General features: G+C 39.7%; 1 protein-coding gene across 1 annotated transcript in view; it reads left to right on the plus strand.

Moving 5' to 3' along the window:
• Nucleotides 1-23,777, plus strand: part of TXNRD1 (thioredoxin reductase 1) — a 29,544-nt gene extending 5,767 nt beyond the window's left edge. The window contains exons 3-14 of the mRNA XM_009288387.2: nucleotides 156-228; nucleotides 343-462; nucleotides 2,467-2,609; nucleotides 2,738-2,853; nucleotides 4,626-4,851; nucleotides 7,575-7,667; nucleotides 9,434-9,510; nucleotides 11,172-11,328; nucleotides 14,284-14,391; nucleotides 16,421-16,516; nucleotides 18,772-18,906; nucleotides 22,140-23,777. Of these exons, the coding sequence (XP_009286662.1) occupies nucleotides 156-228; nucleotides 343-462; nucleotides 2,467-2,609; nucleotides 2,738-2,853; nucleotides 4,626-4,851; nucleotides 7,575-7,667; nucleotides 9,434-9,510; nucleotides 11,172-11,328; nucleotides 14,284-14,391; nucleotides 16,421-16,516; nucleotides 18,772-18,906; nucleotides 22,140-22,202 (1,407 nt within the window). The 3' untranslated portion in view covers nucleotides 22,203-23,777. The remainder of the gene's footprint in view (nucleotides 1-155; nucleotides 229-342; nucleotides 463-2,466; nucleotides 2,610-2,737; nucleotides 2,854-4,625; nucleotides 4,852-7,574; nucleotides 7,668-9,433; nucleotides 9,511-11,171; nucleotides 11,329-14,283; nucleotides 14,392-16,420; nucleotides 16,517-18,771; nucleotides 18,907-22,139) is intronic.
• Nucleotides 23,778-25,557: the final 1,780 nt, after the last annotated feature.

Raw genomic sequence — 25,557 nt, forward strand, 5'->3', positions numbered from 1 at the left:
CAGAAGATTAATGACTGTCTGGCTGTTCACTTGCAAATCATTCATTATTACTTAATTAAAAGTCACAAAGCTTTTCAGCAATGCATGATGTTATCATCTACTCCAAATTTAACTTCTAATATTTAGATACGTGTCTTATTTAATTTGTTTTGCAGGAGGCTGCCAAATATGGAAAGAAAGTGATGGTGCTGGACTTTGTCACACCTACGCCTCTGGGAAACTCATGGGGTAAATTTCTCGTCATTGCAAACCTGTTATAAAGGAGCTTTACTCAGAGACTCTGATTCTCCTTTGAGATCAGACACACTGATGTGAAAAACACATTCTGTTCCTTTCTCTCAGGTCTTGGAGGAACATGTGTAAATGTGGGCTGTATACCTAAAAAGTTGATGCACCAGGCAGCTTTACTGGGACAAGCCTTGCAAGATTCACGCAAATTTGGATGGCAGTTTAGAGAAGAAGGTAAAGGAGGAGAACTTTTTTTTACTGTTTTGTCATTTGTGCTGAAAATCCAGAGGTTCTTTTCACAATCAAGTGCTTGTTGCACTTAGGCATGTGCTGGCTTTAACAGTGTGAGGCAACTTCAGAGAGATTACACATAAACTTAAACGCTTTTCAAGTCTACAGCCATGGGGCTTATTGCCTTGCAGTGTTTGATCTGTTTATTAATAGCTTCTGATCATGTTAGTATTTGATAAGATTGCTGTGTGAATAAAAGCAATAAGGTACTACTCCATTTCTGAATGTAACACAACGTCTAGGGGAATACCCCAGAATGTCCCCTGTTACAAACTTCCTCATAATTGCAGGCAAGGATTTCCTTTCCCTCAGTCTCTGTCACTACTACATAGGAAGATGAATTTTACTTTATATGAGCTCTAATGTGCATGGTTATAGGATTGGGATTTATTTAGGGTATAATCCTGTAGTGGGGAACATGCAGAGGCACCTCTCAAAGATGCATCCTTCTATGACACGGTGACCCGCTTAGTGGACAAGGGAAAGGCTGTGGATGTTGTCTACTTAGAGTTTAGTAAAGCCTGTGACACGTTTCAAACTGCATTCTGCTGGAGAAGCTGGCTGCTCATGGCTTGGACGGGCGTACTCTTCGCTGGGTAAAAAACTGGCTGGATGGCCAGGCCCAAAGAGTTGTGGTGAATGGAGTTAAATCCAGTTGGCGGCCGGTCACAAGTGGTGTTCCCCAGGGCTCAGTACTGGGGCCAGTTCTGTTTAATATCTTTATCAATGATCTGGACAAGGAGATTGAGTGCACCTTCAGTAAGTTTGCAGACGACACCAAGTTGGGTGGGAGTGTTGATCTGCTTGAGGGTAGGAAGGCTCTACAGAAGGATCTGGACAGGCTGGATCAATGGGCCGAGGCCAATTGTATGAGGTTCAACAAGGCCAAGTGTTGGGTCCTGCACTTCGGCCACAACAACCCCATGCAACGCTACAGGCTTGGGGAAGAGTGGCTGGAAAGCTGCCCAGCAGAAAAGGACCTGGGGGTGCTGGTTGACAGCCGGCTGAACATGAGCCGGCAGTGTGCCCAGGCGGCCAAGAAGGCCAATGGCATCCTGGCCTGTATCAGAAATAGTGTGGCCAGCAGGAGTAGGGAATTGATCGTGCCCCTGTACTCGGCCCTGGTGAGGCCGCACCTCAAATACTGTGTTCAGTTTTGGGCCCCTCACTACAAGAAGGACATTGAGGTGCTGGAGCGTGTCCAGAGAAGGGCAACGAGGCTGGTGAGGGGTCTGGAGAACAAGTCTTATGAGGAGTGGCTGAGGGAACTGGGGTTGTTTAGCCTGGAGAAGAGGAGGCTGAGGGGAGACCTCATCGCTCTCTACAACTACCTGACAGGAGGTTGTGGGGAGGTGGGTGTTGGTCTCTTCTCCCAAGTAACTAGCGATAGGACGAGAGGAAATGGCCTCAAGTTGCGCCAGCGGAGGTTTAGATTGGACATGAGGAAGAATTTCTTCACCGAAAGGGTTGTCAAGCATTGGAACAGGCTACCCAGGGAAGTGGTTGAGTCCCCATCCCTGGAAGTATTTAAAAGATGTGTAGATGAGGTGCTTAGGGACATGGTTTAGTGGTGGACGTGGCAGTGCTAGGTTAACGATTGGACTCGATGATCTTAGAGGTCTTTTCCAACCTAAATGATTCTATGATTCTGTAGTCTTCATTTGTTGAGCAATGTCACCTGCTCACAGCATGTGTCAATGGAAAACTATCGATAATGCAGTAAGTCTAAATTTTCCATGTTTTAAGTCATATGCGTTCCACTGTGACCTCTCATGTTGTCTACGCTGATGTAATTGTTTGAATTTCAGTAGAGTTACCCTGGAATAAAAAATGAATGACAAAGGTGACTGGGTCATGAAAAAAATCTGTCTGAGAATACAAGGTTCGCTATGGAAAAAGAACAACTCACAGACTGAAAGATGAACCTTTCTCTTTTGTATCTAACAGTCAAACACAACTGGATGACTATGACAGAATCTGTTCAGAATTACGTTGGTTCACTGAACTGGGGCTATCGGGTTGCACTGAGAGAGAAGAATGTCACGTATGAGAATGCATACGGAGAATTTGTCGGGCCACACACAATTAAGGTACTCCCTAGCCATGTTTGCTGGGTCTTCCTATAGTCCTTTCTGAATAGAGATGCTTTTCAAATAGAATAATTTTTCCCTTGGCACGACTGCGAAATACTCACTTTGGAATAATACTTTGTCCACAGGCAACAAATAAAAGAGGAGTTGAGAAGCTGTACACGGCTGAGCGATTTCTCATTGCTACTGGTGAACGACCACGCTACCTGGGTATACCTGGAGACAAGGAATACTGCATTAGCAGGTAAAACCAGGGAGAAATATGAAGTCATTCACCGTGTGTAAATGTTTCATCTGTAAGAGAAAGTGGTGAAGCATGAACAGGGCTGCTTGGTTGCTGGTTTTCTTTCCTATGTAACTTTTTGTTAGGGGAAAGTAAGCACAGGAGAATAGTTATAGACAGATTTTAAGGTGCCAAAAACATTGGTGTCTCATAGACACCACAACACTGTGGGTGGCTGGCTAGGATGATTCTGTTTCTGACTGATAACAGCAGTAACCGAGAATACCGTAAATCATGTGTGTGTCCATCATAAAATTATTCATCAGCTCTGCCCCAGTTACAAGTACACCCACTTCCTCACTATTCCTTATGGTCTTTCAGTTCATATACTGAAGTTTTTTTGGTAATGAAGAACATAGTCTGCTTGGAAGAAACCTCCCTGCTCAAATATCAGGGAAAGCGGGAGTTGCAAAGCAGTTGATGTTGTGAAGCCGGTAGAAATCTATCTGTCTTCATGCATTGGGGCAGTCTTCATACTCAACCTGATTTTTTTTCCAGCTACTCAGTGAAGTTAATTCAACCAGTTTCAAATGTCTGGTTAATTAATAAGACCAAGCAATTCTAGCACAATTTTGACAAAAACATGTGATGTGCAGATGAAATGTGTTTTCATATCAGGGTAACTTTTAACTTACTTAGTGTAGAAACAGAGGTTGGAATTACAGGTTTGCGAATCTACAGCAATGAAATAAGTAACTGGCATAATCCCTGTGAAACCAAAACACCGTGTTGTATGTTTCCCTTCTAATAAGTAGTAGTGAAATTAAAGGTAACAGATAATATAGCCTGTAAAGTGGTGCTTTAAAAAACATTAAGGTGGAAGAGTCAGGAATGCCAGAGTTAAAGACTATCAGATTGAGGCTGTCTGTGTAATCTTCACTGGGTTCCCTGGGGGATAGGAACTATGATGTAGCCTTTAATTACACAATCACATGTTGTCCCACCACAACATTTGCAGAGAGCGTCTTTGTTTAGCCTTTGCAGTTGGTGCCTGAGAAAGAGACACTTATTTTAGATTTAAATCTTTGTAGAAGTGCATTGCCAACTCTGCCTAAGTCTCCGCTGAGCAAGCGTGGTGCCTCCATGAGTCCCTGCTTCCTTGAGAAGCTCTGGTTTTATAGTCTAGGTCCAAAGCATGGTAGAACTGACGTAGCTTGATGAAGCAGTTGAAAGAAGTGGGAAGCAGGCAAATAAACATGTTTTCCATAATTTCATACTTCTATCTCTGCCTGCTACTGTGGTTTGCATTAATTTGTTTTATTGTCTGTGTATATTTGGCACTATGTATAATGCTTTAGCAAAAGAATGTCTTCAAAGAAGTGAAGATGGTATTTTTATCTTAAAGCTGAACCCCTTCCTCTTCCTTTTAGCTCTCAGGAGCTAAAATTTGCAGCAAAATATTTGAAGCAAGATTCAGAGGAGAAAAAACACAACTTACCTTTTTTTAACAATTTGTTATAAGTTTCTGTAAAAAAAAACTCAAAATTTTTGTGGTGATCAAGAATTTTCATACTTTTTTTGTGTGTACTCCTAATTACAACTTTTTAATCTGTCATGTACTGATCTTGTATTCCAGCTGAATTTCCAAAAGATTAAGTTGTTGGGTTTTTTTTAGTGAGCAGGAAGAGGAATAAAGTCCTATTCTTACAGAAGAAATTAGATAAATATACAGCACAATACATTCTTCTGGTTGTCTCTAACTTTCTTTTATTTTTTCCCTCTTCTTTTGCCAGTGATGATCTTTTCTCTCTGCCTTACTGTCCAGGGAAAACCCTGGTGGTTGGAGCTTCCTATGTTGCCTTGGAATGTGCAGGATTTCTTGCAGGTCTTGGATTAGATGTCACTGTAATGGTGAGATCCATTCTCTTAAGAGGATTTGACCAGGATATTGCAAACAAAATTGGCGAATATATGGAAGAACATGGAATCAACTTTATTAGGCAGTTTGTGCCGATCAAGGTAGGCTCAAAGTGGTATATGACTACAATTGATTGCAGTATACCTATCATAATGTTTTAAGATGTAAATTATTTTAGTGAATACAAAAGTTGAATTTGCAATACAGGATCTGCTACGATATAGTATGGGTTACTTTCTGTTTTAAACTGAATAAGTCCATGAATCTTATGTAATTGAAAGGTACAATTTAGTCTTAGTATTAAAATTTTGTGAGATTTCAGAATGCATTGTTTTTATCAGAATTAGATGGGTTAGTATATGTTGCATTAAAAATGTTGTTACTCCTGCTCATCCTGGTCCTGCAAATGTTGAATATACTTAAATTCAGCAGCTGTCCTGAAATCTGTGAAACTTCTTGCAGGCTCGTAATTAAACACATAAATAATTTCCTGTAAGATCAGGGCCAGTGCATCACGAATAGTCATATTTTTCATTGTCAATTCTCAAATTCTCAGCCAGCAAATACTGCTTATGTGCCCAGGGCCAGTGGACTATCCAGAAAAGTAAATGGGCTTTATAAGTATCCATCTATATCCTTTGCTGGGCAGGTTACTTAAATCCTTGCTCAATTTTCTTTGAATTCAGTAGGAGTACTGGTGCAGCTATTTATATACATGTATAGGCAAATTCAGGTTGAAAAGCAGATTAGATAAGCTCTGGAGCTTTTCTAATGTAAAATTGCCTTATGAAAGACTTCAGAGGGTGCTAACAGTATTTTTCTTGAAGTTTTTTCACAATAATTACTGCTTAATTATTATGAAATAGGAAATAATGTATTAAGCAGTTTTCAATTTCGCGTTACGCCAGCGTGTTACCGAGTTTAACACTTTGCGGATTAAAGCATTAAATTGAGTGAAGACTGTTCATTTTCACTCTTAGCAATATCAAGAGTAGCTTAACATCCACCACACTGTGGATCTGACCCTCTCTCGCAGAGTGCAAGAGATTTGCTGTGAGAAGTCAAAGTGGAATGTTTCAAGGAACTTTGGTTTTTATGCTTGTTTGCGTTGTAGAAATCTCACGTTGTATGAAAAGCAGGGATGATTATCTAGCTTTTGTTTCAGATGTAGCTTTTTGTAGGCTCTTCTGGGGGATGTGAAAGGAGGAAGTTGATCTTAGAAGAAACGGATCATTTCAATGAACTAGTGAGTGGTCTCCTCCAGATGCACCCTGCGGAGAGGAATCCACCACCCTAGTCACAAAATGCACTTTTGTATATTTTACCCTGCTCCTTCACTGCATGTCTTTGATTTCAATGGGAATAAAATACTTGTCCCTGTTTTCAGTTGAGCATATCCTTAAATTGCTGGATATGTTTTTAGCAGGTCTTCTCATCTCTTTCAAACATTGTTTTTGAAGTTATGCATGTTGCGCTTATTAAAACCCTTTGCTGGGACGTTTGAAGATGAATTATTATAAATAATGCTGCCTTTCAATAGGAGCAGTTTAACACAGTGATCCTTTAAAGTTGGTAGGATGGCAAAGAAGGTTTAGGGTTTTTTAAATTAAAAAAGGGGAAGAGAACATCAGAAATTCTGCTTTTTCTGTCTTCAGATACTGAATATGAAGTAGGAACTAGGGCAGCTGTTGAAAAGTACTTTTTCTTCTGTAGAACGAACACTAAAAAATTCTCAGAATTAAGCTAAGTGTTGCACACGTACATGTCTCTTGTATGTACAGCCAGCCTTGGGAAGCAGCTGGGTGCCTTGCCGTTCCTGGGAGGGTAAGGGAAGGACTGTAGCTGAGGATATCCAGTCCTTTCCTCGCAGTCCAGTGAATGTTCGTGAGGACAAAAGAGAATCCACCTATGTAGCTTCAAAGTCCATTCACTTGTTTAGTTGATTTATTTATCAGAGGAAAAAGGAGGTTTTGGGAAAAAAAGCCAGTGGTATTGCTCTTTCTGCTTTTTTTTTCTGGTTTATGGAAGGATGGGGTGTGGAAGGGGGAGTATTTTGGGTTTTGTTTTGTTTTAAACAAACCTTTATTTTTTATTACTCTGAACAAAGAGCACAGTTGCAAAAAGATTCACTTTTTTTTTTTTTTCCTTTGCTGGAATAGGCAGTATCCTGCTGCATTACTTGAGAGAGAGTGCAGCTGGATCCATAGCTAAAAATAGGAATATTCATTTCAGCTGACTCTGGGGAACTCTGAAGAGGTTTGTTTCTTAAGCTGCTGGTGTTTTTTCAGCCATTTAGAGCCAGCTGCTGCCCTCTCCTGCAAGGCCACGGCAGCTTTACATGTTGGACTAATATCATTCAAACAGGGCAAAGGCCTGTACTGCTAAGGGCTGGGCTGTGACTGTGGCTTCCCATGGGTGGAAGGCATGGCGGTCCTCAAGGTGCGGTTGAAGAAAATGTCTGATGCTGTTTCCAGGTTTTCCAGGAGTTCCCTTCCTCCTCACCTCCTCTGTCCCCACTTGATACTAGCAGCTCACGTGGTGGGCTTGGACAAGAACTCAGCTATAAATCAACTTTTACGAACAGAAACAAAGTCTTACTGTGTTGTTCATAAGAATAAGTGCGTAGAGATAAACCAAAATGTTTAAACATGCAAGTAGTAATCACAAATCTAGAGAAAGGTGAAAATATCTTTGGAATGAATGCATGAATTTTAGGTCATGGTTAAACACTCATTTTCAATGATAAGGTATGTGGTGGGACAAACATAAATTTGTATATCTTTATTTGAAACTAAACCCTTTTTTTTTTTTCCTAATGTTGTAGGTTGAGCAGATCGAGAAAGGAACTCCTGGAAGATTGAGAGTTATAGCCAAGTCCACAAAGGGGAACCAAATAATTGAAGGGGAATACAATACTGTGAGTCCCGTCTACATACATAAAGAATGTGAAATAGCCTTCCATTTAATGTTAAGATTTTGTGGGGTGTTTTTATCCATAGTTTAGATTTTTTGAAATTATTTTTAATTGTTACAGTATGCTAATTGCACACAATCAACAGGTAATTAATGTGACAAAAGTCCCAGAATCCATGGGCATGAATCCCATGTGCCTGACCAGATCACTTGCATGCTTTTGAAACCTGTTTTTTAGCTTAGGGATGTAGATGAACTTGATCATGTGCAATCAGTTGCAGGATTTTTCCCCAGTGGGATATTTGTCATGAACTGTAAGTAATAATTTATAATAACTTTCATAGTAACTAAAGCATGTTCTGGAGTTAGCACAAAGCAGTGGTCTGTGCAAGAGCTAAACAAACAGGTGTCATGTCTTCTCAAGACCTGTTGTTGATGCAGCATCTTCACAAAAACAACTAACGCCCCGTGGCAAGTCAGTCAGGGAACTTCATTACACACTTAAAACAGTAAAATTGCAGTGTGCAGGTATGCCATTATATGTTTGATTGACTGTTTGCATCACCACTCACCCCACTCATTTTCTTAGGCCTTGATGCTGAAAGGAAAAAAAAAAAGGTTGTGAATAAAGTATTTGGAACTACACAGAATGCATCAAGACAAGCATTTGCCAGCCTGGGATTTTAGACTGCAAATACTGTGTGCCAGTGACCTCATTTACCTGTATAGTGCATCAGTCATCCCATAATAAGGACATGCCTCAGTGCATCTGAGGGCTAATATTATGAAAGTTTAACAATAACAACAGTGCTGTTACACAGTGTTGTAATACTATTTTTACTGGTCCATAGTAGTGAAAGCTTTTCAGCTAGCAAATCAGTGCCATCTTTTCAGTAAGGAAACTTCTGATTTCTTATTGCTACTACATCTTTCACTGAAATGCTGTCACTCCTCATAGAAGCTATGAGCTGTGTGTGATGCATTTTAAGGCCTTCGGCTCTGAAGATCTGGCATGCTTGGTCATCTAAAAGACTTGAAGCAGATCTCTGATTCCTTCAGCACAGTTCTTAGTTGTCCTGTGAGAAGCATTGTATAGTTACCTGGGCGGTTGTCCAAGACTTGCAGAGCACATAGCACTTTTCCTTGTGATAGTATAGGCTGGAACTTGTTTTGCTTGTTAAGGTAGCCAGTTTGATAGGATGAGTAAGAATTTGGCCTGGTCTGTCCATCATTCTGAACAAATGTTCAAACAAATAATATTCAACAAATAATATTCTTTGGCAGTGACGTGGCTGAGAGCCTATATAAGTAAATTATGTTTTCTGATTAAAACAAAGATTATCTTATGGTCTTTTTATTTGCCTAAGTATCTGAGTTTCTTTCCTGAAGAGCCGTTTCCTTCTGGAGCATTTCAGGGTCATCTGCTCTGGTAGGGATATGGTATAAGACTTCGGTGTAAAAGTGCGAGGAAATAAAATAAAGAATCTGACCCTAACGAATTTGTTTAGAATACTCTTGGTATATTTTTCCAGGGAAGGCTATTTGGCTGTATTTAATCGTATCATTAAAACCTGATATTGTTAGGTCATGGTGATGGTGTGGCTTGTCTTGAACTCTGTGAATGTACAATGGGTAACAAACGTATTCATCTTAATGTGACCGAGCCTTAGCTACTAATCCTTAGCTTATAATGAAAATAATAAATAGCCACATGCAGACGCACTTTTGAGGTTTTAAAAAATGAGTAACGTGTACATTGCTGTTTTGCAGGTGTTGTTAGCAATCGGAAGGAGATGCATGACAAGGAAAATTGGTTTGGACAAAGTTGGAGTGAAGATCAATGAAAAGTAAGGACAGATATCTGTATACCACTGACTACTGAGCTTGTGTCATTTACTATTGCAATGGTAGTGGTGCATAGATATTCAAATGCTTTGAGGAAAAATTTGTTTCCTGTTTGCATATGCTTGGATAGGAGACTGTGTAGCAGATAGCTGCGTTTTCTCCCATAGTACTGTCACATTTGCTTTTTTGATACTGAAATGTCAGTTCCTAAATGCTGGGAGTCAAAAGTGTCTGTTCCATTCTGTCTAGGTTCACAGGTCAGTCTCAGCTTCTTCCAGTGACTGGGCTTTCTAGCCTCTGTCAGTTGTTGCTTGTACTCTTATTCCCGTCTCCTTTTTTTTCTCTCTACCACTTCTTGGGCCAGAGATCTGCTTGTTCATACAGGCTTTTAGTGTGGTGGGTTTTGTTTAAATTTTTAATGTAAATACTACTGTATGTTTATTTTGAAATACAAGGTCAAAGTAGCATTCCTTAAACTCGCAGTTGGAGTTGGTGATGTGTTTTAGTTTTTGAAGGAGTTTATTTCTTGCCTTAGAGCAACCCTCGGGAACAATCTGTCTCCTGTAGAGGAGCATTTCATGTTTAATGTAGTGAGGTTGTTGCACCAGGGAGTGGAGCTATCAGTAACATTTTCAATATTGGTAACTAAAACATCTTCTAGGCATGTGGGGCCTAGATGATGTTCCCGTTGAAGAAAAGACACAGGACCATGAACTTGACTTGATAGTCTATGGAAAAACAGTGCAGAGGGCAGCTTATATATGAACGCAGTGACTGATGTTGCTGAATGGAACTGTTGCGATGTTCTAAATAAGTGGAAGTTTTGGTCCACTCAAAATTCACAGATCCATGTTGTCTTGTAGAACAGTACACGTCTTTCTGACATCAGGACACCTATTACTAGCTTAATAGAATGAACTATAAAATTAAGAACATAAACTGTAGATTTGTTAACAAAAGCAAAATTGAGGGAGTTGGATTTTAATACGAGAATCGCCGCTGGTCCCTCAGGTAACTGTATGACTGTTTCTGTGCCTGTCTGATTAGGTTTCCCTGTTACATATGTTTCCTGCAGTGATTACTGCACTATCTCATTTATTAATGAAGTGGGAAATATTAATAACTAAAAACTTCCATTAGCTCAGTACAAATATAGCTAAAAAGCTTGCTGGCTGTCCCTTAAGTAGAGTGTCTAACAGCTTGACCCGTCTCTGTGTAGAAGCCTGAAGGGTAAGTTTATAGAAACTGCTTCAGCCACTGGACTGGAATTTCAGTAGTGGAGAAATTCTTTTGTCCGACAGCTTGAGTGGGATAATGTCTCTTCCTGTCATTCCTCAACGTTGCCAGTACACAGCTCAGCTGGTAGTAGAGGGTGTTTGAGGAAATGGTTTATGCCTCACCAAAGAATTGATTCAGGAGATGAATTGCAACTTCACGGGCTACCTTCTTATCCAGTGTGTAAATTCCCATAGTTTTGGTCAAATTTGCACACTTTACATTCTTGCCCAAGATTGTAAGATTGTGAATATGACTTCTTTCTCTCATACTTCAAATACGTGTCTTTCTCTTAAAGCTAAAGGGCCTAACTGCTGCAAGGTTATTTACATCTCCAGTCTTCACAGCAGAACACTTAGATCTTTTTTCTTGCTAATTCAAATTGCAGAACAGGAAAAATTCCTGTCAACGATGAGGAGCAAACAAACGTGCCGTATATCTATGCTGTTGGAGATATACTGCAGGACAAGCTGGAACTCACACCACTGGCAATCCAGGCAGGAAGATTGTTAGTTCAAAGGCTTTATGCTGGGGCAACCAGTAAGGTAAGGAACCAGTTGCCACAAAACACTGTCATTGCTCTACTTCTTAGTGCAGAGTGCAAGTCTGCTTGTTTATGGAAAACTCAGTAGGCTTTTAAGGATTAGCTTTGATGATCACTTTCATTTTCCCCTTGCAAAGATATTACTGCAGATATATTCTGCTAATTGTGTAGGATGAAATTAATACCTTATGGATTAAGCAGTAGTCTCTTTTTTTTTTTTCCTATTAAGAGGTTTTTTTTTTCTCAGAGTATAATGATAATAAAATTAACTGAGATCATGTAACTTTTTTTTAACTCTACTGCCTTCCCTAAAAGTCAGCAATCGTTCCCATCCCATTAAATGCTTTAACTCTAATTCATAGGCAGTTTGCTAAACCTACCTACGGTCCCTAAATAGAGTGTAAAAGGGATTTGTGATGCTCTTCATTTTCAATGTTATTTCCACTAATTTTTTCACTTCTCATCCGTATGTTTTCAATGTAATACATAGTTCTGCTTATAATTGAATATAGACACAAAGGAAGATCAAACGTACCTATAAGTTAGCACGTACTTATACCTGAGATGTTGAGTTCCTCAATTCAATGTTTACGTTTCATACTATTGCAACTGTGGGTTTCAGCCAAGTTATGCTAGTCCAAATAGGAGTAGCATGGGTACTCATTTACACCTTATCTTTAAACCAGGAGGAAGAGAGAGTGCCTTTAAAGAACTGTTATCCAAGCACCATTGATGTGGGTGCTTGTCTCACCTTCATAACCGTAGGGCATAAGCATAAATGTTTTTCTCTTTCACAGCCTGCTGCATTCATATCAAGTTCAGCTGTCGGTCACATTTAGAGCTTGATTGAGTTGTTTATTTTAGGTTGGCAGGTACTGCGGTAACAGAATCCTGAATCAGTGTGCATAATGTCATTACATCAGCCAGGCAAAGTTTAAGAAAACCGTAGCCGAAGCCAGATTTTTTTTTCTTGCTGCAATACTATGGATATATCTTAATTTACATTTCATGCCAGATAACTGTCTCTCTAGGTATGAAAATCCTTAGGCTGCCAAAGAAAGCATCATCTCTTTCAGTGAATCCAAGAAATGAGTAACTACTTAGATGGGATCCTGGCTTACGTTGCTGTTGTAACAAATCCGGGAAGGGTGATTGTGTGAAATATAATGAGGTGTTATGGATAGGTGGGGAAAGAATGGTAAGCAGCATCTTAGTTGATCCCCAGTCACAAAGGAAATTAATTAGAGTGTAAGTCCACAGAAATTAAAATTACTAGAAATTAAATAGAGCTGACCAGCCTGCTAGTCTGCTATGGCACAATGACCATTTGGTGAATATGGGGAGAGCAGTGGATGTTGTTTACTTTGACTCTAGTAACGCTTTTGACACTGTTTCCCATAACATTCTCATAGACAAACCAATGATGTACAGGCTAGATAAGTGGACAGTGTGGTGGACTGAAAACTGGCTGAACTGCGAGGCTTAAAGGGCTGTGACCAGCATTGCAAAGACCAGCTGGAGGCTGGTCACTAGTGGTGTGCCACAGGGTTGGATACTTGGTCCAGTACTGTTTAACATCTTCATTAATGATCTGGATGATGAGGCAGAGTGCACCCTCAGCAAGTTTGCAGATGATACAAAACTGGGGGGGAAGTGACTGATGGACCCGATGGTTGTGCTGTCACTCAGAGGGACCTCATCGGGCTGGAGAAATGGGCTGACAGGAATCTCACGGAGTTCAGTGAGGAGAAGTGCAAAGTCCTGTGCCTGGGGAGGTGTAACCCTGTGCACCAGCACAGGCTGGGGACCCACCAGCTGGAAAGCAGCTGTGCAGAGAAAGCCTCGAGGAGTCTGGAGGACAAGTTGGCCATGAGCCAGCAATGTACCCTTATGGCAACGAAGGCCAGTGACATCCTGGGCTGCATCCTGCAGATGCATCCTGGCAGACCATTGCCAGCAGGTGGAGGGAAGTGACCTTTTCCCCTCCACTTGGCTCTGGTGAGACAGGTCTGGATTTTGCGTCCAGTTTTGGGCTCCCCAGTACAAGGAGGACAGGGCAAGTCCAGCAAAGGGCCATGACTATGATAAAGGGACTAGAGCGTCTGGCATATGAGGAGAGGCTGAGACAGCTGGGAATTTTTATACCCTGCAGAAGAGATGGCTTGGGAGGCTCTCATATCAATGTGTATTTATACCTGATGGTAGAGAGTAAAGAAGATGGAGCCAGACTCTTTTCAGTGGTAGAATGTGCAAGGACAAGAGGCAATGGATTCAAGCTGAAACACAGGAAAATTCCATTGAAACATAAGAAAAAACTTCTTTACAGTGAGGGTCGTCAGGCCCAGAGGTTGCCCAAGGATGGAACTTCTAGAACCCTGTGAAGCTACAGTGAAGTCAGGGGTTATTGTTTGTCTCTCATGGTATATGATTAGGCACACAGTATCAGTTCTAGTTCTAGCTGTCCCCCAAAAGGCTGTAGTTCATGTCTGTGGTTCTTTGGCATTGCCTAGGCCACAGTTGATAAAAAAGATGATGGGTTTTGATGGTGGTGGTGTCTTTGCAGCATTCCCAGCTAAAAATAGCATGCTTTGTAGAGACAGTTGAACAGTCTACTTTTTATCTGTTTTAAAAATGTACCAGACCTTTGATCTGGTACATTTTTAAAACAGACACTGAATTTCCTCTTCCTTTTAACCTATGCATGTTAATGTCAGTGTGGCTTTAAATTGTCTTTCTGTTCTTGCCCTAGTTAACGCCTCTGAGAGGGACAACACCAAAACTGTAGTTTAATTTAAAACAAATTTTTTTATTAAAAAAAAAAGAAAGTAGCTTTCAGAATTCTGAATAATCCAACTTTTCTTCCTGTCTGAATTTCAGACTGCTGAATTTTTACCCATTGTGCTGATTTTATTACTGATGATGTGTGGGTTTTTTATTTGTTTTGAATGCCACACAGTGTGACTATGCGAATGTTCCAACTACTGTATTCACTCCTTTGGAGTATGGAGCCTGTGGGTATTCTGAAGAGACTGCGGTGGAGAAGTTTGGGGAGAAAAACATTGAGGTAACTGCCTTAGTTTCATCTGGATTTTAAGTTCCCAATTTGTAATTTAAAATAATGTTAAGAGTTGATTAAAACAGCATTCTGTGTTCTGATGTAAGGGCAGGAGGTGACTAGGTACATTTTTGTCTTCCTTGGCAGTTTCTAGGCATGTTATAAAAATAGTCCCCAATTCCGATAGCTCTAGTTGCAAATATGTTCTGTTTTTGGCAAATAGGGCTTGAAGGTGGAATATTTGGTTAAAAAAAAAAAAGGTTTATTTGTGTCTGCAAATACTTCAGGATAAATTAAAGCTGGTTATGTGTTGGAAGCAATACATTGGTTTTAATATCAAAGTGGAGCTTTTTGTAGCTACAGTGTGGCAAATTCCTTGCCATGATGATTTTTACTTTATAAAGCCAAATGTTGTTACGCTCGTTTTTCCTGTTTATTTTGACTATGCAAGGAGGTACGTGCTTAATTTTACTCATGTGAGTGATCCCTTTTCATTCACTGGGATTGCTGGTCAAGAGTGAAATTAGACGTATGTAAGCACTTAGTGCCTAAGGCTGTTCTTACAAAATACTGTACAGACCACATTACAGAAAGTGTGAGGGGACAAAGTCTGACAATAAACTGAACTTTCATGTCCCATGAAGATAACCCGAGGAGCATTATTTGGGGAAATAAGCAGGTAAGTGGTGGCTCATAAAGTTGAGAATTTGTCTCCCTCTTAGCTTTGTCAATTATATTTTTTGACTTGGACTGTGGAGAGAAGAAGTAAATATGACTTAAAATGGCAGCGTGTCAAGTACTGTTAACCTGACTACAGGGCAGGGGTTTAAATTCTGTTCTCCCCACAAAGTTTGTACATACACAGCCAAATTTTTGTTATTGAGTCAAATTCTTGCTGTTACATGTGTAACACTGGACCTGTCTTTGCGGAAAATGCACTTTCCATTTTCAAAGCCATTTTTGAAAATGTGCATCCAAAAGCATTTGTCTTGTGGCTAAGTCCTAATTTAGTTTATTCTGACCTCTCTATCATGTCACCATATTGGCTTTTGCAAGCTTCAGTAGGATTATTGAGTTGCATCTGTCATTCAGACCTGTTAAATTTCAGTTTCAGATAGCGATGCTTATAAATGCTTTGTAACCCCATTAATATGGAAAAACATTGAACTGTCTCTCCTAGTTTGTGAAGGGACATATTTTTACTGGAGTTGTGATCAGTTAAAAACGTCTTTCAAATAGCAATCCATTTGAGGTTAGCTTGTAATGGGAGCTGTTGAGAGTTCTGGGTAGAACCGTGCCTCGAAACACCCTGTCGTTTTCTGAAATATGTGCTCTACAGGTGGGTGAGCAACCTTGTCTGCAGTTAGGAATCTGTCCAGTGATGTTGGCTGGGGCAGACAGAAGAATGTGGTTTTGGGTTTTTTTTTGTTTTTGTTTTTTTTTTAAATGTACTTTCCATTTTGCAGTGATACGTAATCTAAGAGAGCATGCAAAAACAATGCCCTCATCTTTCCTAAACCCGGGCTCTCAGGCTATTTCTTCCCTTTTTCTGCTTTGAGAAATATTTTTGCCTTCATCCCGGATAGACCCAGAGACAATACAGCCTTCCGTGAGGGAAGCTCATATTTGTCTAGTTTAATGAGAGTGTGATGAACTGCATCCTGGAAGTGTAATACACTTTTATGGCTTCTTTTTTTTTAATTATTGGATGACACTAGCACTTGTTTTGTAGAGGCTTCCTTCTTTGGCGTTCATCAAGGGGAAAGAGTCTCACCCTGATTTCAAGTATTCCCAATTCTACGTGCATGGCTGATTGCTAATGAAGAGTTATTAGATAACGGTTCATCCTTGTGCTGCGTCACAATTATTGAAAGTTTTTACATGTGTGATTTCCAAAAGCAATTGCAGTCAGTAGTAAAGCTCCACCTTTGGAGGTAAACGAGGCAAATTTAAGATAATCTGGCAGTTTTTGGAAGGTCGTGCTCTCCACTGTGAAATTACATAACTTTTTTTTTTTTAACCTGTGTTGTATTTCCAGGTGTACCATAGCCATTTCTGGCCACTGGAATGGACTGTGCCATCCAGAGACAACAACAAATGCTATGCGAAGATAATCTGCAATATTCAAGATAACGTAAGTGCATCTTTCCTTCCAGGGAAAACAGCAGCCATATATTCATTATAGGGACTGTTGATACCACAGCTATAAATAGGTTATTTTTAACAAATTAAAAATTAATTTAAATGTTTCAACCTTTTGAAATTTAATAAATATTAATAGTGATGCAATACTTTTGTTTATACAAAAATGGCCCTCAGTAAAATAGAAAATTCTGTCATTGCCATTGGTATATGGTACTTGTTCATATATGTAAAATAAGAAGTAGAGATCTCTAAGACTGTTCATTAACTTTGAAAAGTGAACAAATCAATGCATGTAAGTCTTACGTGTTTATCTTATTCTCCCCTCCCCAAACTGGGACATTCTTTTCTGGGAGATTCTTCTCTCTGAAATTGAGGTCACTCAGAAACCATCACAACTTGTAACTTCTGCAAATCCACATGTGTCTATAAAACTCTTGAGCTCGTTCTAACAGGATTAATGTATCTTGCCTGCACAAATCTCATTTAGGGTGATAATGCCAGGATTATCCTTGGACTAGGTTAAAACTTTTTGGCTATGGAAATGTACAGTACCTGCTGAAGCACAAGCAAAATTACTAATTGGTCAAAAGAATTGGTATGCCCCCCTCTGAATGATCATCATCTGTTTAATAAAAATTCAGTTGATTTTAATAATATGAATTATTATGAAAAATAATAGGTTGTAAAGATGTATTCCTGCTAAGATAATGGCATGGAGTTACCAGTCCTAATAAAATTTTGGATCTACTTTATCTATTTTCTTTTCTCATCAGACAGATTTATCTTACTGCAGCCTTTCTAAGCATCACGTCACCATTTTGTAAAATTTGAAAACCTGTCTGGTTTTGCCCATCTCCTCTTTCTGGAGGAGTTTGCACTAGTGTGGATGCTATTTTGGAACCCATGGCTATGTTCCTAATCCAAAGTTACTTAAGAAAATGAAAAGGCTTAATGGTAATTTAAAGTGCTTCATTAATTTGTTTCCATTTCTTGTCCTGAAAATTGGGAACGTGTTTAAACATGTAGAGGTAGAGCTGAAAGTTAGCCTGGATGAAAAATTCATTCAGTAACTATTTAAAACTGTAGTTTCCCCATTTTTTTTACTATGGTTTTATTTTTACATATGTACATATTTTTAAAGGAAAATAAGGATAATTCCATTTTAGTTATTACCTAATTACAGCTTTTCTTATTTAAATAAACCCTGTGGTAAATCTCAGTCCTCAGGCTTACTCAAAGGAAAATAACCTTTCAGTGTAGTGAGTATCCACACTCCCTTATATGTGATATTTAGCGGGAGGAGCAGATAACTTTTGATACCCAACTGGGCTACATGTATGCTCAGCAAAATCTGATTAATGCCCTGAAAGCCGCTGAAGCCCACAGCAGTTGGCATTTGCTAAAGGAGACTTGCTTTTCTTAGAGAAGCAAGCTTTTCTTTAAGAAAAGCAGGTCAAGTCAGTACTTCTGTTGAGTGTTTGCTGAGGATATATGTGCAGTTTCACGTATTTTCCAATTGAACAGTAGTATAGATGTGAGAGGTGTGAAGTAATAGTATCTTCCTTGTAACTGGATGTCTTTCAGTTTGTTTTGCCGGTCTCTAGGTATATTCTCGCCCAGTGACAGCAAACACCGCAACAGGAGTAGTTGTCAGTTTAGTTACGATGCACCTCTTGCTACGTCTGTTAGCCAAACCTTTAGCTTGCGGCCCTTTCCTGTAAGCAACTATCAAACTGAAATGTCTTTAATAAATACGCACCATGTGCCCGCCCAGCATAGGCCTTTTGTTGCAAACCTTTGTGCAAGGTGCTCATCTTTACTTAGGCAAGCAGTCTGTTGAAATGAGTGGAATAGTTTGCCTGAATAAAATTTAATTTAACGTAATTTAAAATTTAAATGCATGTTTGCAATTTGGATATACACTATAATCAAACATAGAACATGGTGTGTGTTAAATTTGTATGCTGTTGATGTAAACAGAGGACTCCTGCACAAAACTTTGTAAGGAAGCTGATTCTTGAGTTCTTAGTTGAATCTTTTCCTTTTCGGAGAGAGAACAAAATTATACCCGCTATCTCCCGTCTGTTGGTGCTAACGATAGTTCACATTTGTGTGGTTACATTAATTTATGGTAAGTTTTGTGAACTGATGAAATTATACCCTCTGAGTAAGAAAATCTTACACGTTATCTAAAGAGAACTGAATGCATGACTCTGCTTGTATTTGATTCCCTTTGGTATTTAGGAGAGAGTCATTGGTTTCCACATCCTTGGTCCAAATGCTGGAGAAGTCACCCAAGGGTTTGCAGCTGCTATGAAATGTGGGTTGACAAAAGAACAGCTGGACAGCACCATAGGAATTCATCCTGTCTGTGCAGAGGTTTGTATATGAAGTCACCTCGTATCTCGGCTTTCGTAGTATTCTGGGCTTACGGTGTTGGAAATCTGAATAGCAGAGCTCTATGAAAGAGGTCAGAATTTGGGGGAATGTAGGAGGGAGGGAAGGACAGGAAATTATCTGGTTTTAATATTTAGAAATCTAACATTTAGGTTTAATCTGGGATTTTATTTTTTTTTTAGTGTGTTCATTTGTGAAATGTTTACGGTCTCCCCTAATCCAGTGCTCCCTCTACTGGGAAGTACAGAATTTTCCTCCCACTCAAAGATCCATTTATGAAGGCTTCAAATACTATTTCTGCTAAAGTGGTTGTCAAAGCTAATTTTTTTTGAGATACATGTATTCAAAATAGGCTCATAAACTGGTGCTATGGAAGGGGACCAGCTACATGACAATTATTTCTATTAAATTCTACCCTTTTAAAGATCTCTTCTTTACTCTCCAGGACTTCACTTTTGAAGTGAAGTACACGAGGCCACACAACCATTTTTTTTCTTGTGTTTGTCTTGCTGTTCCTCTTTAACGAAGAACTTAACTTTCTCTAGAGGGCGGGGGACAGCTCCTCCCAGGTATAAATCAGAGCTGCTCCACTGATTTTAATACTGTTGGGACCAGTTATATGAGCTGAGGATCCCCGTGAAAGCTGTATATCACCTTTGTAGGGCTTTGTACAGAATCTGTGTTTTTACCCGCGTGTGTTAGCTACAGAGTTTAATAGAGAGCACCAGGATGGTGGTCTGCAGAAGCGAAGTCCGCTTCTCTTGTTTTGTGTTTCCAAAGTGATACAGTATAAGCGACATAATATGAACTCCATTAATGGAATGGACTGCTAGCAAGCTGAATCATCTTCAAATGAGATTCTGGGTTTTTTTCTGTAGTATCACCTAGTGGTGTTCTTGGAAGCCCTTGAAGAGGGGTAGCAGGTCCTTATCTTACCGGGGCCCTGTGGAGGGGGAACTCTGAGCGAGGCATTCAAACCTGTGAACTCAAGCGGGATATTACCATATGCAGTGTGAAGAGAGGATGATAATCATAATTTATTCTGGACATCTGAGCTGCTAAAATTGAAACTGAATAGAATGATGATTAGACATAATTTAGGGAGGTAATTTCAGATAATCGTATTTGTTTGAGTGGGGGAGGAAGAAATTGGCTCAGGAGAAATACACTATTTAAAAGCTCCAGGGAACAGCAATCATTTTTAGTGCCAGTCTTCAAAAGGTTTTTTTATGCCTGTTACTTAATTTAATCTCTTCAGCAGTAAACAAAAATCAAAGTGCAAGATGGTACTCTTTGATTTAAAAAAACTCTTAAAAATTGTTTGGAATTTGTGAGGACTGCATATATCTGGATGAATAGAATGATGGATAATATCAGCATTATTTTTATCTTACATCCGTGTAAAAACTAAGGCAAATGAAGTCTGATCTGAGCAGGAGGGACAGTGTTGCAGGGTCAAATGCTGACTTCTTCACTGGTATTAGTGCTAATTCATTGCTCAAAGAGTCTCCTGTGAAACATGGTATTACTCAACTTGAAGAAGACTGTAAGACTGAGGGTCCCATTTCTCACTGCTTACAATTTAGAGCCAGATTTCACTTCTCTTATTTGAGCAGCATTTTATTTTGCAGAAAGCCCGAACTCTGAATGGAATTGCTTGCAAGGCAAAGTACAAATAAGTGCGAGCACAGATTGGTAGGACCTCAGCCTTACAGAGAATTTCAGCTTAGACTGTACTGCCCTGCTTGAAATACAGGCGCGTATAATCGAGCATCTGTGGTGAAGGGAAGGTGTCTTCTGAAAGCTGGAATGATTCTTCGAGTTAGCTAATGATGGCTTTCCAGTCATTGGATCTAAGGTTTTGTCTTCACTTGAATAACTAACAAGTTCTGTCAAAAAACTCATGTTTCCAATAATTATGAAATGACTCCCAGCTGGCTTACTGGAGTTAGGGAGCTGTGTGGTCCCCACAGCCGTTGGAGCTGTCTAGCACACCCAGAGCTTGCAATCGGGCCAAGAAGAAAGCAGATAGATTTTGCGCTTTTTAATCTTTGTCTTTGAAAGTGAAATAATAATAAATGTTGTCAGTCTGTGGATCAGAACTGAAGAGTTAGAAACCCTGTGTCAAACTATGCACGATAGTTTAAATATATTGCTGTTCTTCTGCCATATATATTAGACATGCATCTGTCTTCCTGATTTGTCCATAATGCTTTACATGCTTACAGAAAGTGGGAGAGGCATATCACTTATTGATGTGGCTCTCTGAAGAGCTGCTAGCAGCCTTAATGCAGCAAAGCTGCTACTTAGAGAGCTGTAGGGCTTTCAGATCCCCATTATCTTTAGATACTTAAGCGTTACTTGCATAACTGAAACGTGTATATACTTTATTCTGTGCTAAGTTTATTCCTCTTGAGAGATGGCTTTGATGATCGCTAATTATTGCAACTTTGAACCATTTAGATAGAAGTGGTTTTGATTTCCTTTTTTCCTTTCTATATTATATCTATGCAAAACTATGCAATTATTTGCATAGTAAAGTTCTAATATTAAACAAGGTTTTGTCGAATTTTCTTTCTTGAATTTTGATACCTTTTAATTTTACAGTAATTATTCTTGAAAATGTTGTTTTCTTTAATGTGACTTGAAAGCAGTAAAGATTGGACTTTTTCAAACTGGATTTACGAAGTGTTTCTTAGCTACTGTCCAGAGGATACAAATCCCAGACATAATACCTACATCAGCAATCAGTTCCACATTTCTATAACATCTAGAAGGGTACAGAGGCAAAATTTATGTTCTCTCCAAATGCCGTAGCCTTGAGTTAACTTCACTTTCCCAACAAAGAAGTTATCTTTGAGCCATAAAGACACTTATTCATTAGGTGTACAGACCGAAGTTTATTACTGCTGAGCTCGTTCCCACTGTAAAAACGTAGGAGCGTTAAGACGAAAGGTGGTAGAAAGCTGTGTGATTTCCTTAATTCTGTCTTTCCCACTGTAAAAGGAAGACCATAAGGTAAATGAAGAGAACAAAGGGTATTTGTATGCGTGGGTGCTATTTAGTGGCAAGGATTTTAAATGTATGTTTTTCATTATTATTTTATTACTTTACGAAATGGCTGTGGTTTTGAAGCATTATGCCCAAGTTGATCTTCTGGAAGAGAAGATTCATTCTAGCCATACTAAAATTTGTCTTTCTTTCTTTCTCTTAAGATATTCACCACTCTGTCCGTGACTAAGCGTTCCGGTGAAAATACCCTTCAGGCTGGATGCTGAGGTTAAGGACCCCCATTCTTGTTATTGCCAGAGACTGACTTTCATCGCAGTGTCTGACTTGTGGAATTCAGAAGAAAGGTTTGGGGAGAAGTCATCCTCGGTCCTCTGCAGGAATGTGTAGATCTTAACCAGAGCGTTCCCTCAGGCTAAGGGGAAGAGCACTGTGGGAGATGGTCACTTGCGGTGATGGGCTGGCAATTAGCAACGCAATGGGAATATGGACTATCGAGCTGTTGCTTAGCAGGGCATTTAACGAATGCTTTCATGAAATCATAGCCTGAAGCCTGCATTGTCGGGTGGGCAGTGATGGAAGAACTGCTGGCACAGCTGGACAGCAACTGTTTTGGTTTGGTTTTATTCCTCTCTAGTTTCTTACCTGAACAAAGAACTTCCGAACTCAAGAAAATTATGACAAGCTCAGATAGTTGTAGAGTGCCCCTGTGTACTAGGTTGCAACACAGCAACTGCAAGGTCTCCTCATGAGCGTGCATTTTACCAGCTCGCATGCCTATAGAGTGGAAATTGTATCTACGTGTTTGATCGTGAGGAAGAAGATATCCTTGGAAAAAAGTTTAGTACCATCTAGAATAACGTATTTCTTGGCTTCCAAACTGACTCTGTTGTGACTTTTTATTTTAGAGAAACTTATTTGTGAAAACGATCTCCTTGGTGAGAAAGGAAAATACTTTTTATTAAGGCCTTGTGATACAGAAAGGTGGTTTTTTTTCCCTGACAGTAACAACCGTGCATATAACACAGATGTGGTGATCTTAGCTTTACCTTGCAGCTTACGTGATTATAATTAATCCAGTTTGGAACTGACAGAATTCCAATGTGGAATTAATTATACTTCCAAGAGCTCTGAACTTTATTCAATTTGAATACATTCTTCCTTTCCAGGTGAGCTATCGTACGCTGCACTGTTTCAGGTATGAATTGGCCACTTTGAACCACTTTGACTTTCCTTCAGATTAGTGGGCCTGTAGAATAAAAAGAAACAACCAAAGACACACCCCCCACCCCCCCAAAACAAACAAGCAAACACCTCCAAAAACCAATGGTGAAAAATCTTCTATGTAGGTACGGCCTAAAAGCTGTATTTAGTTCTATGTATGCTTTGTTTTATACTTAATTAAGAAAACAATACTTTTAAAACAGAGTTTCCATGGAAAATAACAAATGTACTTTCTTGAATGTTCCTCCTGTGCTGGATAAACTGCATACATATTTATCAAGAAATGGTAAAAATGTCTCTTTGTAATGGAAATGAATGTGCTTTTTGATCTGTTTTTTCATTTCCCTCTTTTTAGCAGAAGGGTTCCGATTACTTTTATTAAATGGTTCTCAGGAGTTTAGTAGCGTGGTGTGAGTAGGGGGTAAATTCCCCAGCCCTCTGGGCAAAATGCCTTATGCCTAAATTTCTACCCAGTAACAAATTCATGTATTTCTACTGAGATTTCTAGAATAGTGTTGTAAGTTATTTTTATGAACTCATATGTAACTGAAGGATTTTTAAGTGTTTTGTATGGTATCAAGAATGGTCTGTGGTGGTATTTTTCTGGCCAGTTAATTAAATAAATGGAATATTTGCACAGATGCTCATTTTGATGCCTCTCCCAAGCAAAGAAACCAGGTGACAGCAAGACAATGTTTTTTTTAAAGGCTGGAAGAGGGCACCTTGATAAACCCAGCTGTGATTTGTTTCCGTCTTTTGAATTTTGAAGGTAGATATTTCCCTGAGGGACAGGGTTTGGGGCTATTTTATGTGCATTTTGTTAAACATATGAGAAGGACATACTTAAAAATAAGGAATGGATTAGGAAACCAACCTTCCACCATTTGCTCTAGCTGCCATCTACATAACTTCTGAAAACCCAGGAGTACAGGTTCCTGAGCTGTTCGGCAGCGTAGCCGTTCATATTTAAGCACGTGCATAGCAGCATTATTTTCAAACAAGTATGTAAGGAAGTCAGATCCTGGAGCGTAGGGAATAAAGACATGTATGAGCTTGGCTTTGCAAGATGGACCCACATGTATCTGTTCCTATGGGTCATGTCATCATTAATAATGTGCATTTTTACCCTGGTGACTTTACAATTCAGTAGTTGTTGTTTTTAATTACTTCTATTTTTACTTTAAATTTAAAACTGGGAGGCTTTTTTTTTTTTTTGGTAGGGCTTTTTCTTCTCTTTCTCCAGAAGGAAAACATTTTCTGGTGTGTATTTCTGTGTCATCCGTGCATGATGATAGAGATATATGATAACATCACATAAGGATGTATTAAATGCCAAAGCAAAGTATTTAATGTTTATATCAAACTAAACATACATTTGGTGATGCATGCTTTGGAAGTATATACTAGAAAATGTAGTAAGTTAAATGGTATTTGTATTCAGCTCATATTCATTAGTTATTAACATTTTTTTTTTTTGGCACTCTTACCAGAGTGTAAGTGAGAATCATCTTAAGGTACTACAGATAAAAATGCAGACAGCAGATTTCACTAACTTCAGCAGGGAATTAGTAGAGTTTCACTGACAGCTCCAAGAATTACTTGTTTCTGGCTTTTTTTTTTAAGCCCCCACCCCCAGCTGATCATTCCCCTTTTAACCCCTCTCCCCTTGGTGCGAGTTGTTGGCGCAATCCTAACTTTCCTGTAAGTCTTGTGTTCAAACTTGCATCCTGCCTTTCCCTCCTTCAAGAGCTGCTGCCTGCCCGGAGTCCCAGCGCAGGAGGCTCTCTAGCTGTAGAGCCGTACGGAGGGGCAGGAGCAGTTTCGGACAAGGTGGATCTCCTGAAGATGTCGTGGGCGCTGGCGGTTTCACGGCAGGGTAGGTGTCTTGCTGTGCCTTGTGGGAAGACCTTGCACTCGTAGAGCCTGCTGGGTGTGCCACTGCAGCACGTCTCTTGCTCTACGGTGCCACGTGGCAGCTGGTGGATGACTGTAGGAGAAAAGCCACGGCTGCGTGCTGCCGGTGCACGCCATGCCGATGCAAGAGCGTGGAGAAGAAGGAGCCAGATGGATGAATCTTTTACGTAAGACTTGATAGACTCCTTTCAGGTCAAAATATGGTATAAATCTTTGGTAAAATGGCAGCTCTGCCGAGAGTGAAGTTTCAGGAGCCCTTTCTCTTTGAAAACTGGCTTTTCTGATTGCTCGGTTGTCCTGTGTGTGGGATGGTGTGAGACTGCTTTCTTGCCAAGGCCTATTTGGCCTCCAAAGATAAATTAAACCTATAAAAAACAGAAAAGAAGGCACCAAGGGATCAGCCACACCACTAAGCCTCCCTTCTGCATGTGCAAAAGGGTCCCGAAAGATTTCCATTTTGGTTTGGGGGCGGTGGGGAGGTGGGAG

The sequence above is a fragment of the Aptenodytes forsteri genome, unplaced genomic scaffold, assembly GCF_000699145.1.
Source record: "Aptenodytes forsteri isolate BGI_AS27 unplaced genomic scaffold, ASM69914v1 Scaffold56, whole genome shotgun sequence".
In the NCBI taxonomy this organism is placed as follows: domain Eukaryota; kingdom Metazoa; phylum Chordata; class Aves; order Sphenisciformes; family Spheniscidae; genus Aptenodytes; species Aptenodytes forsteri.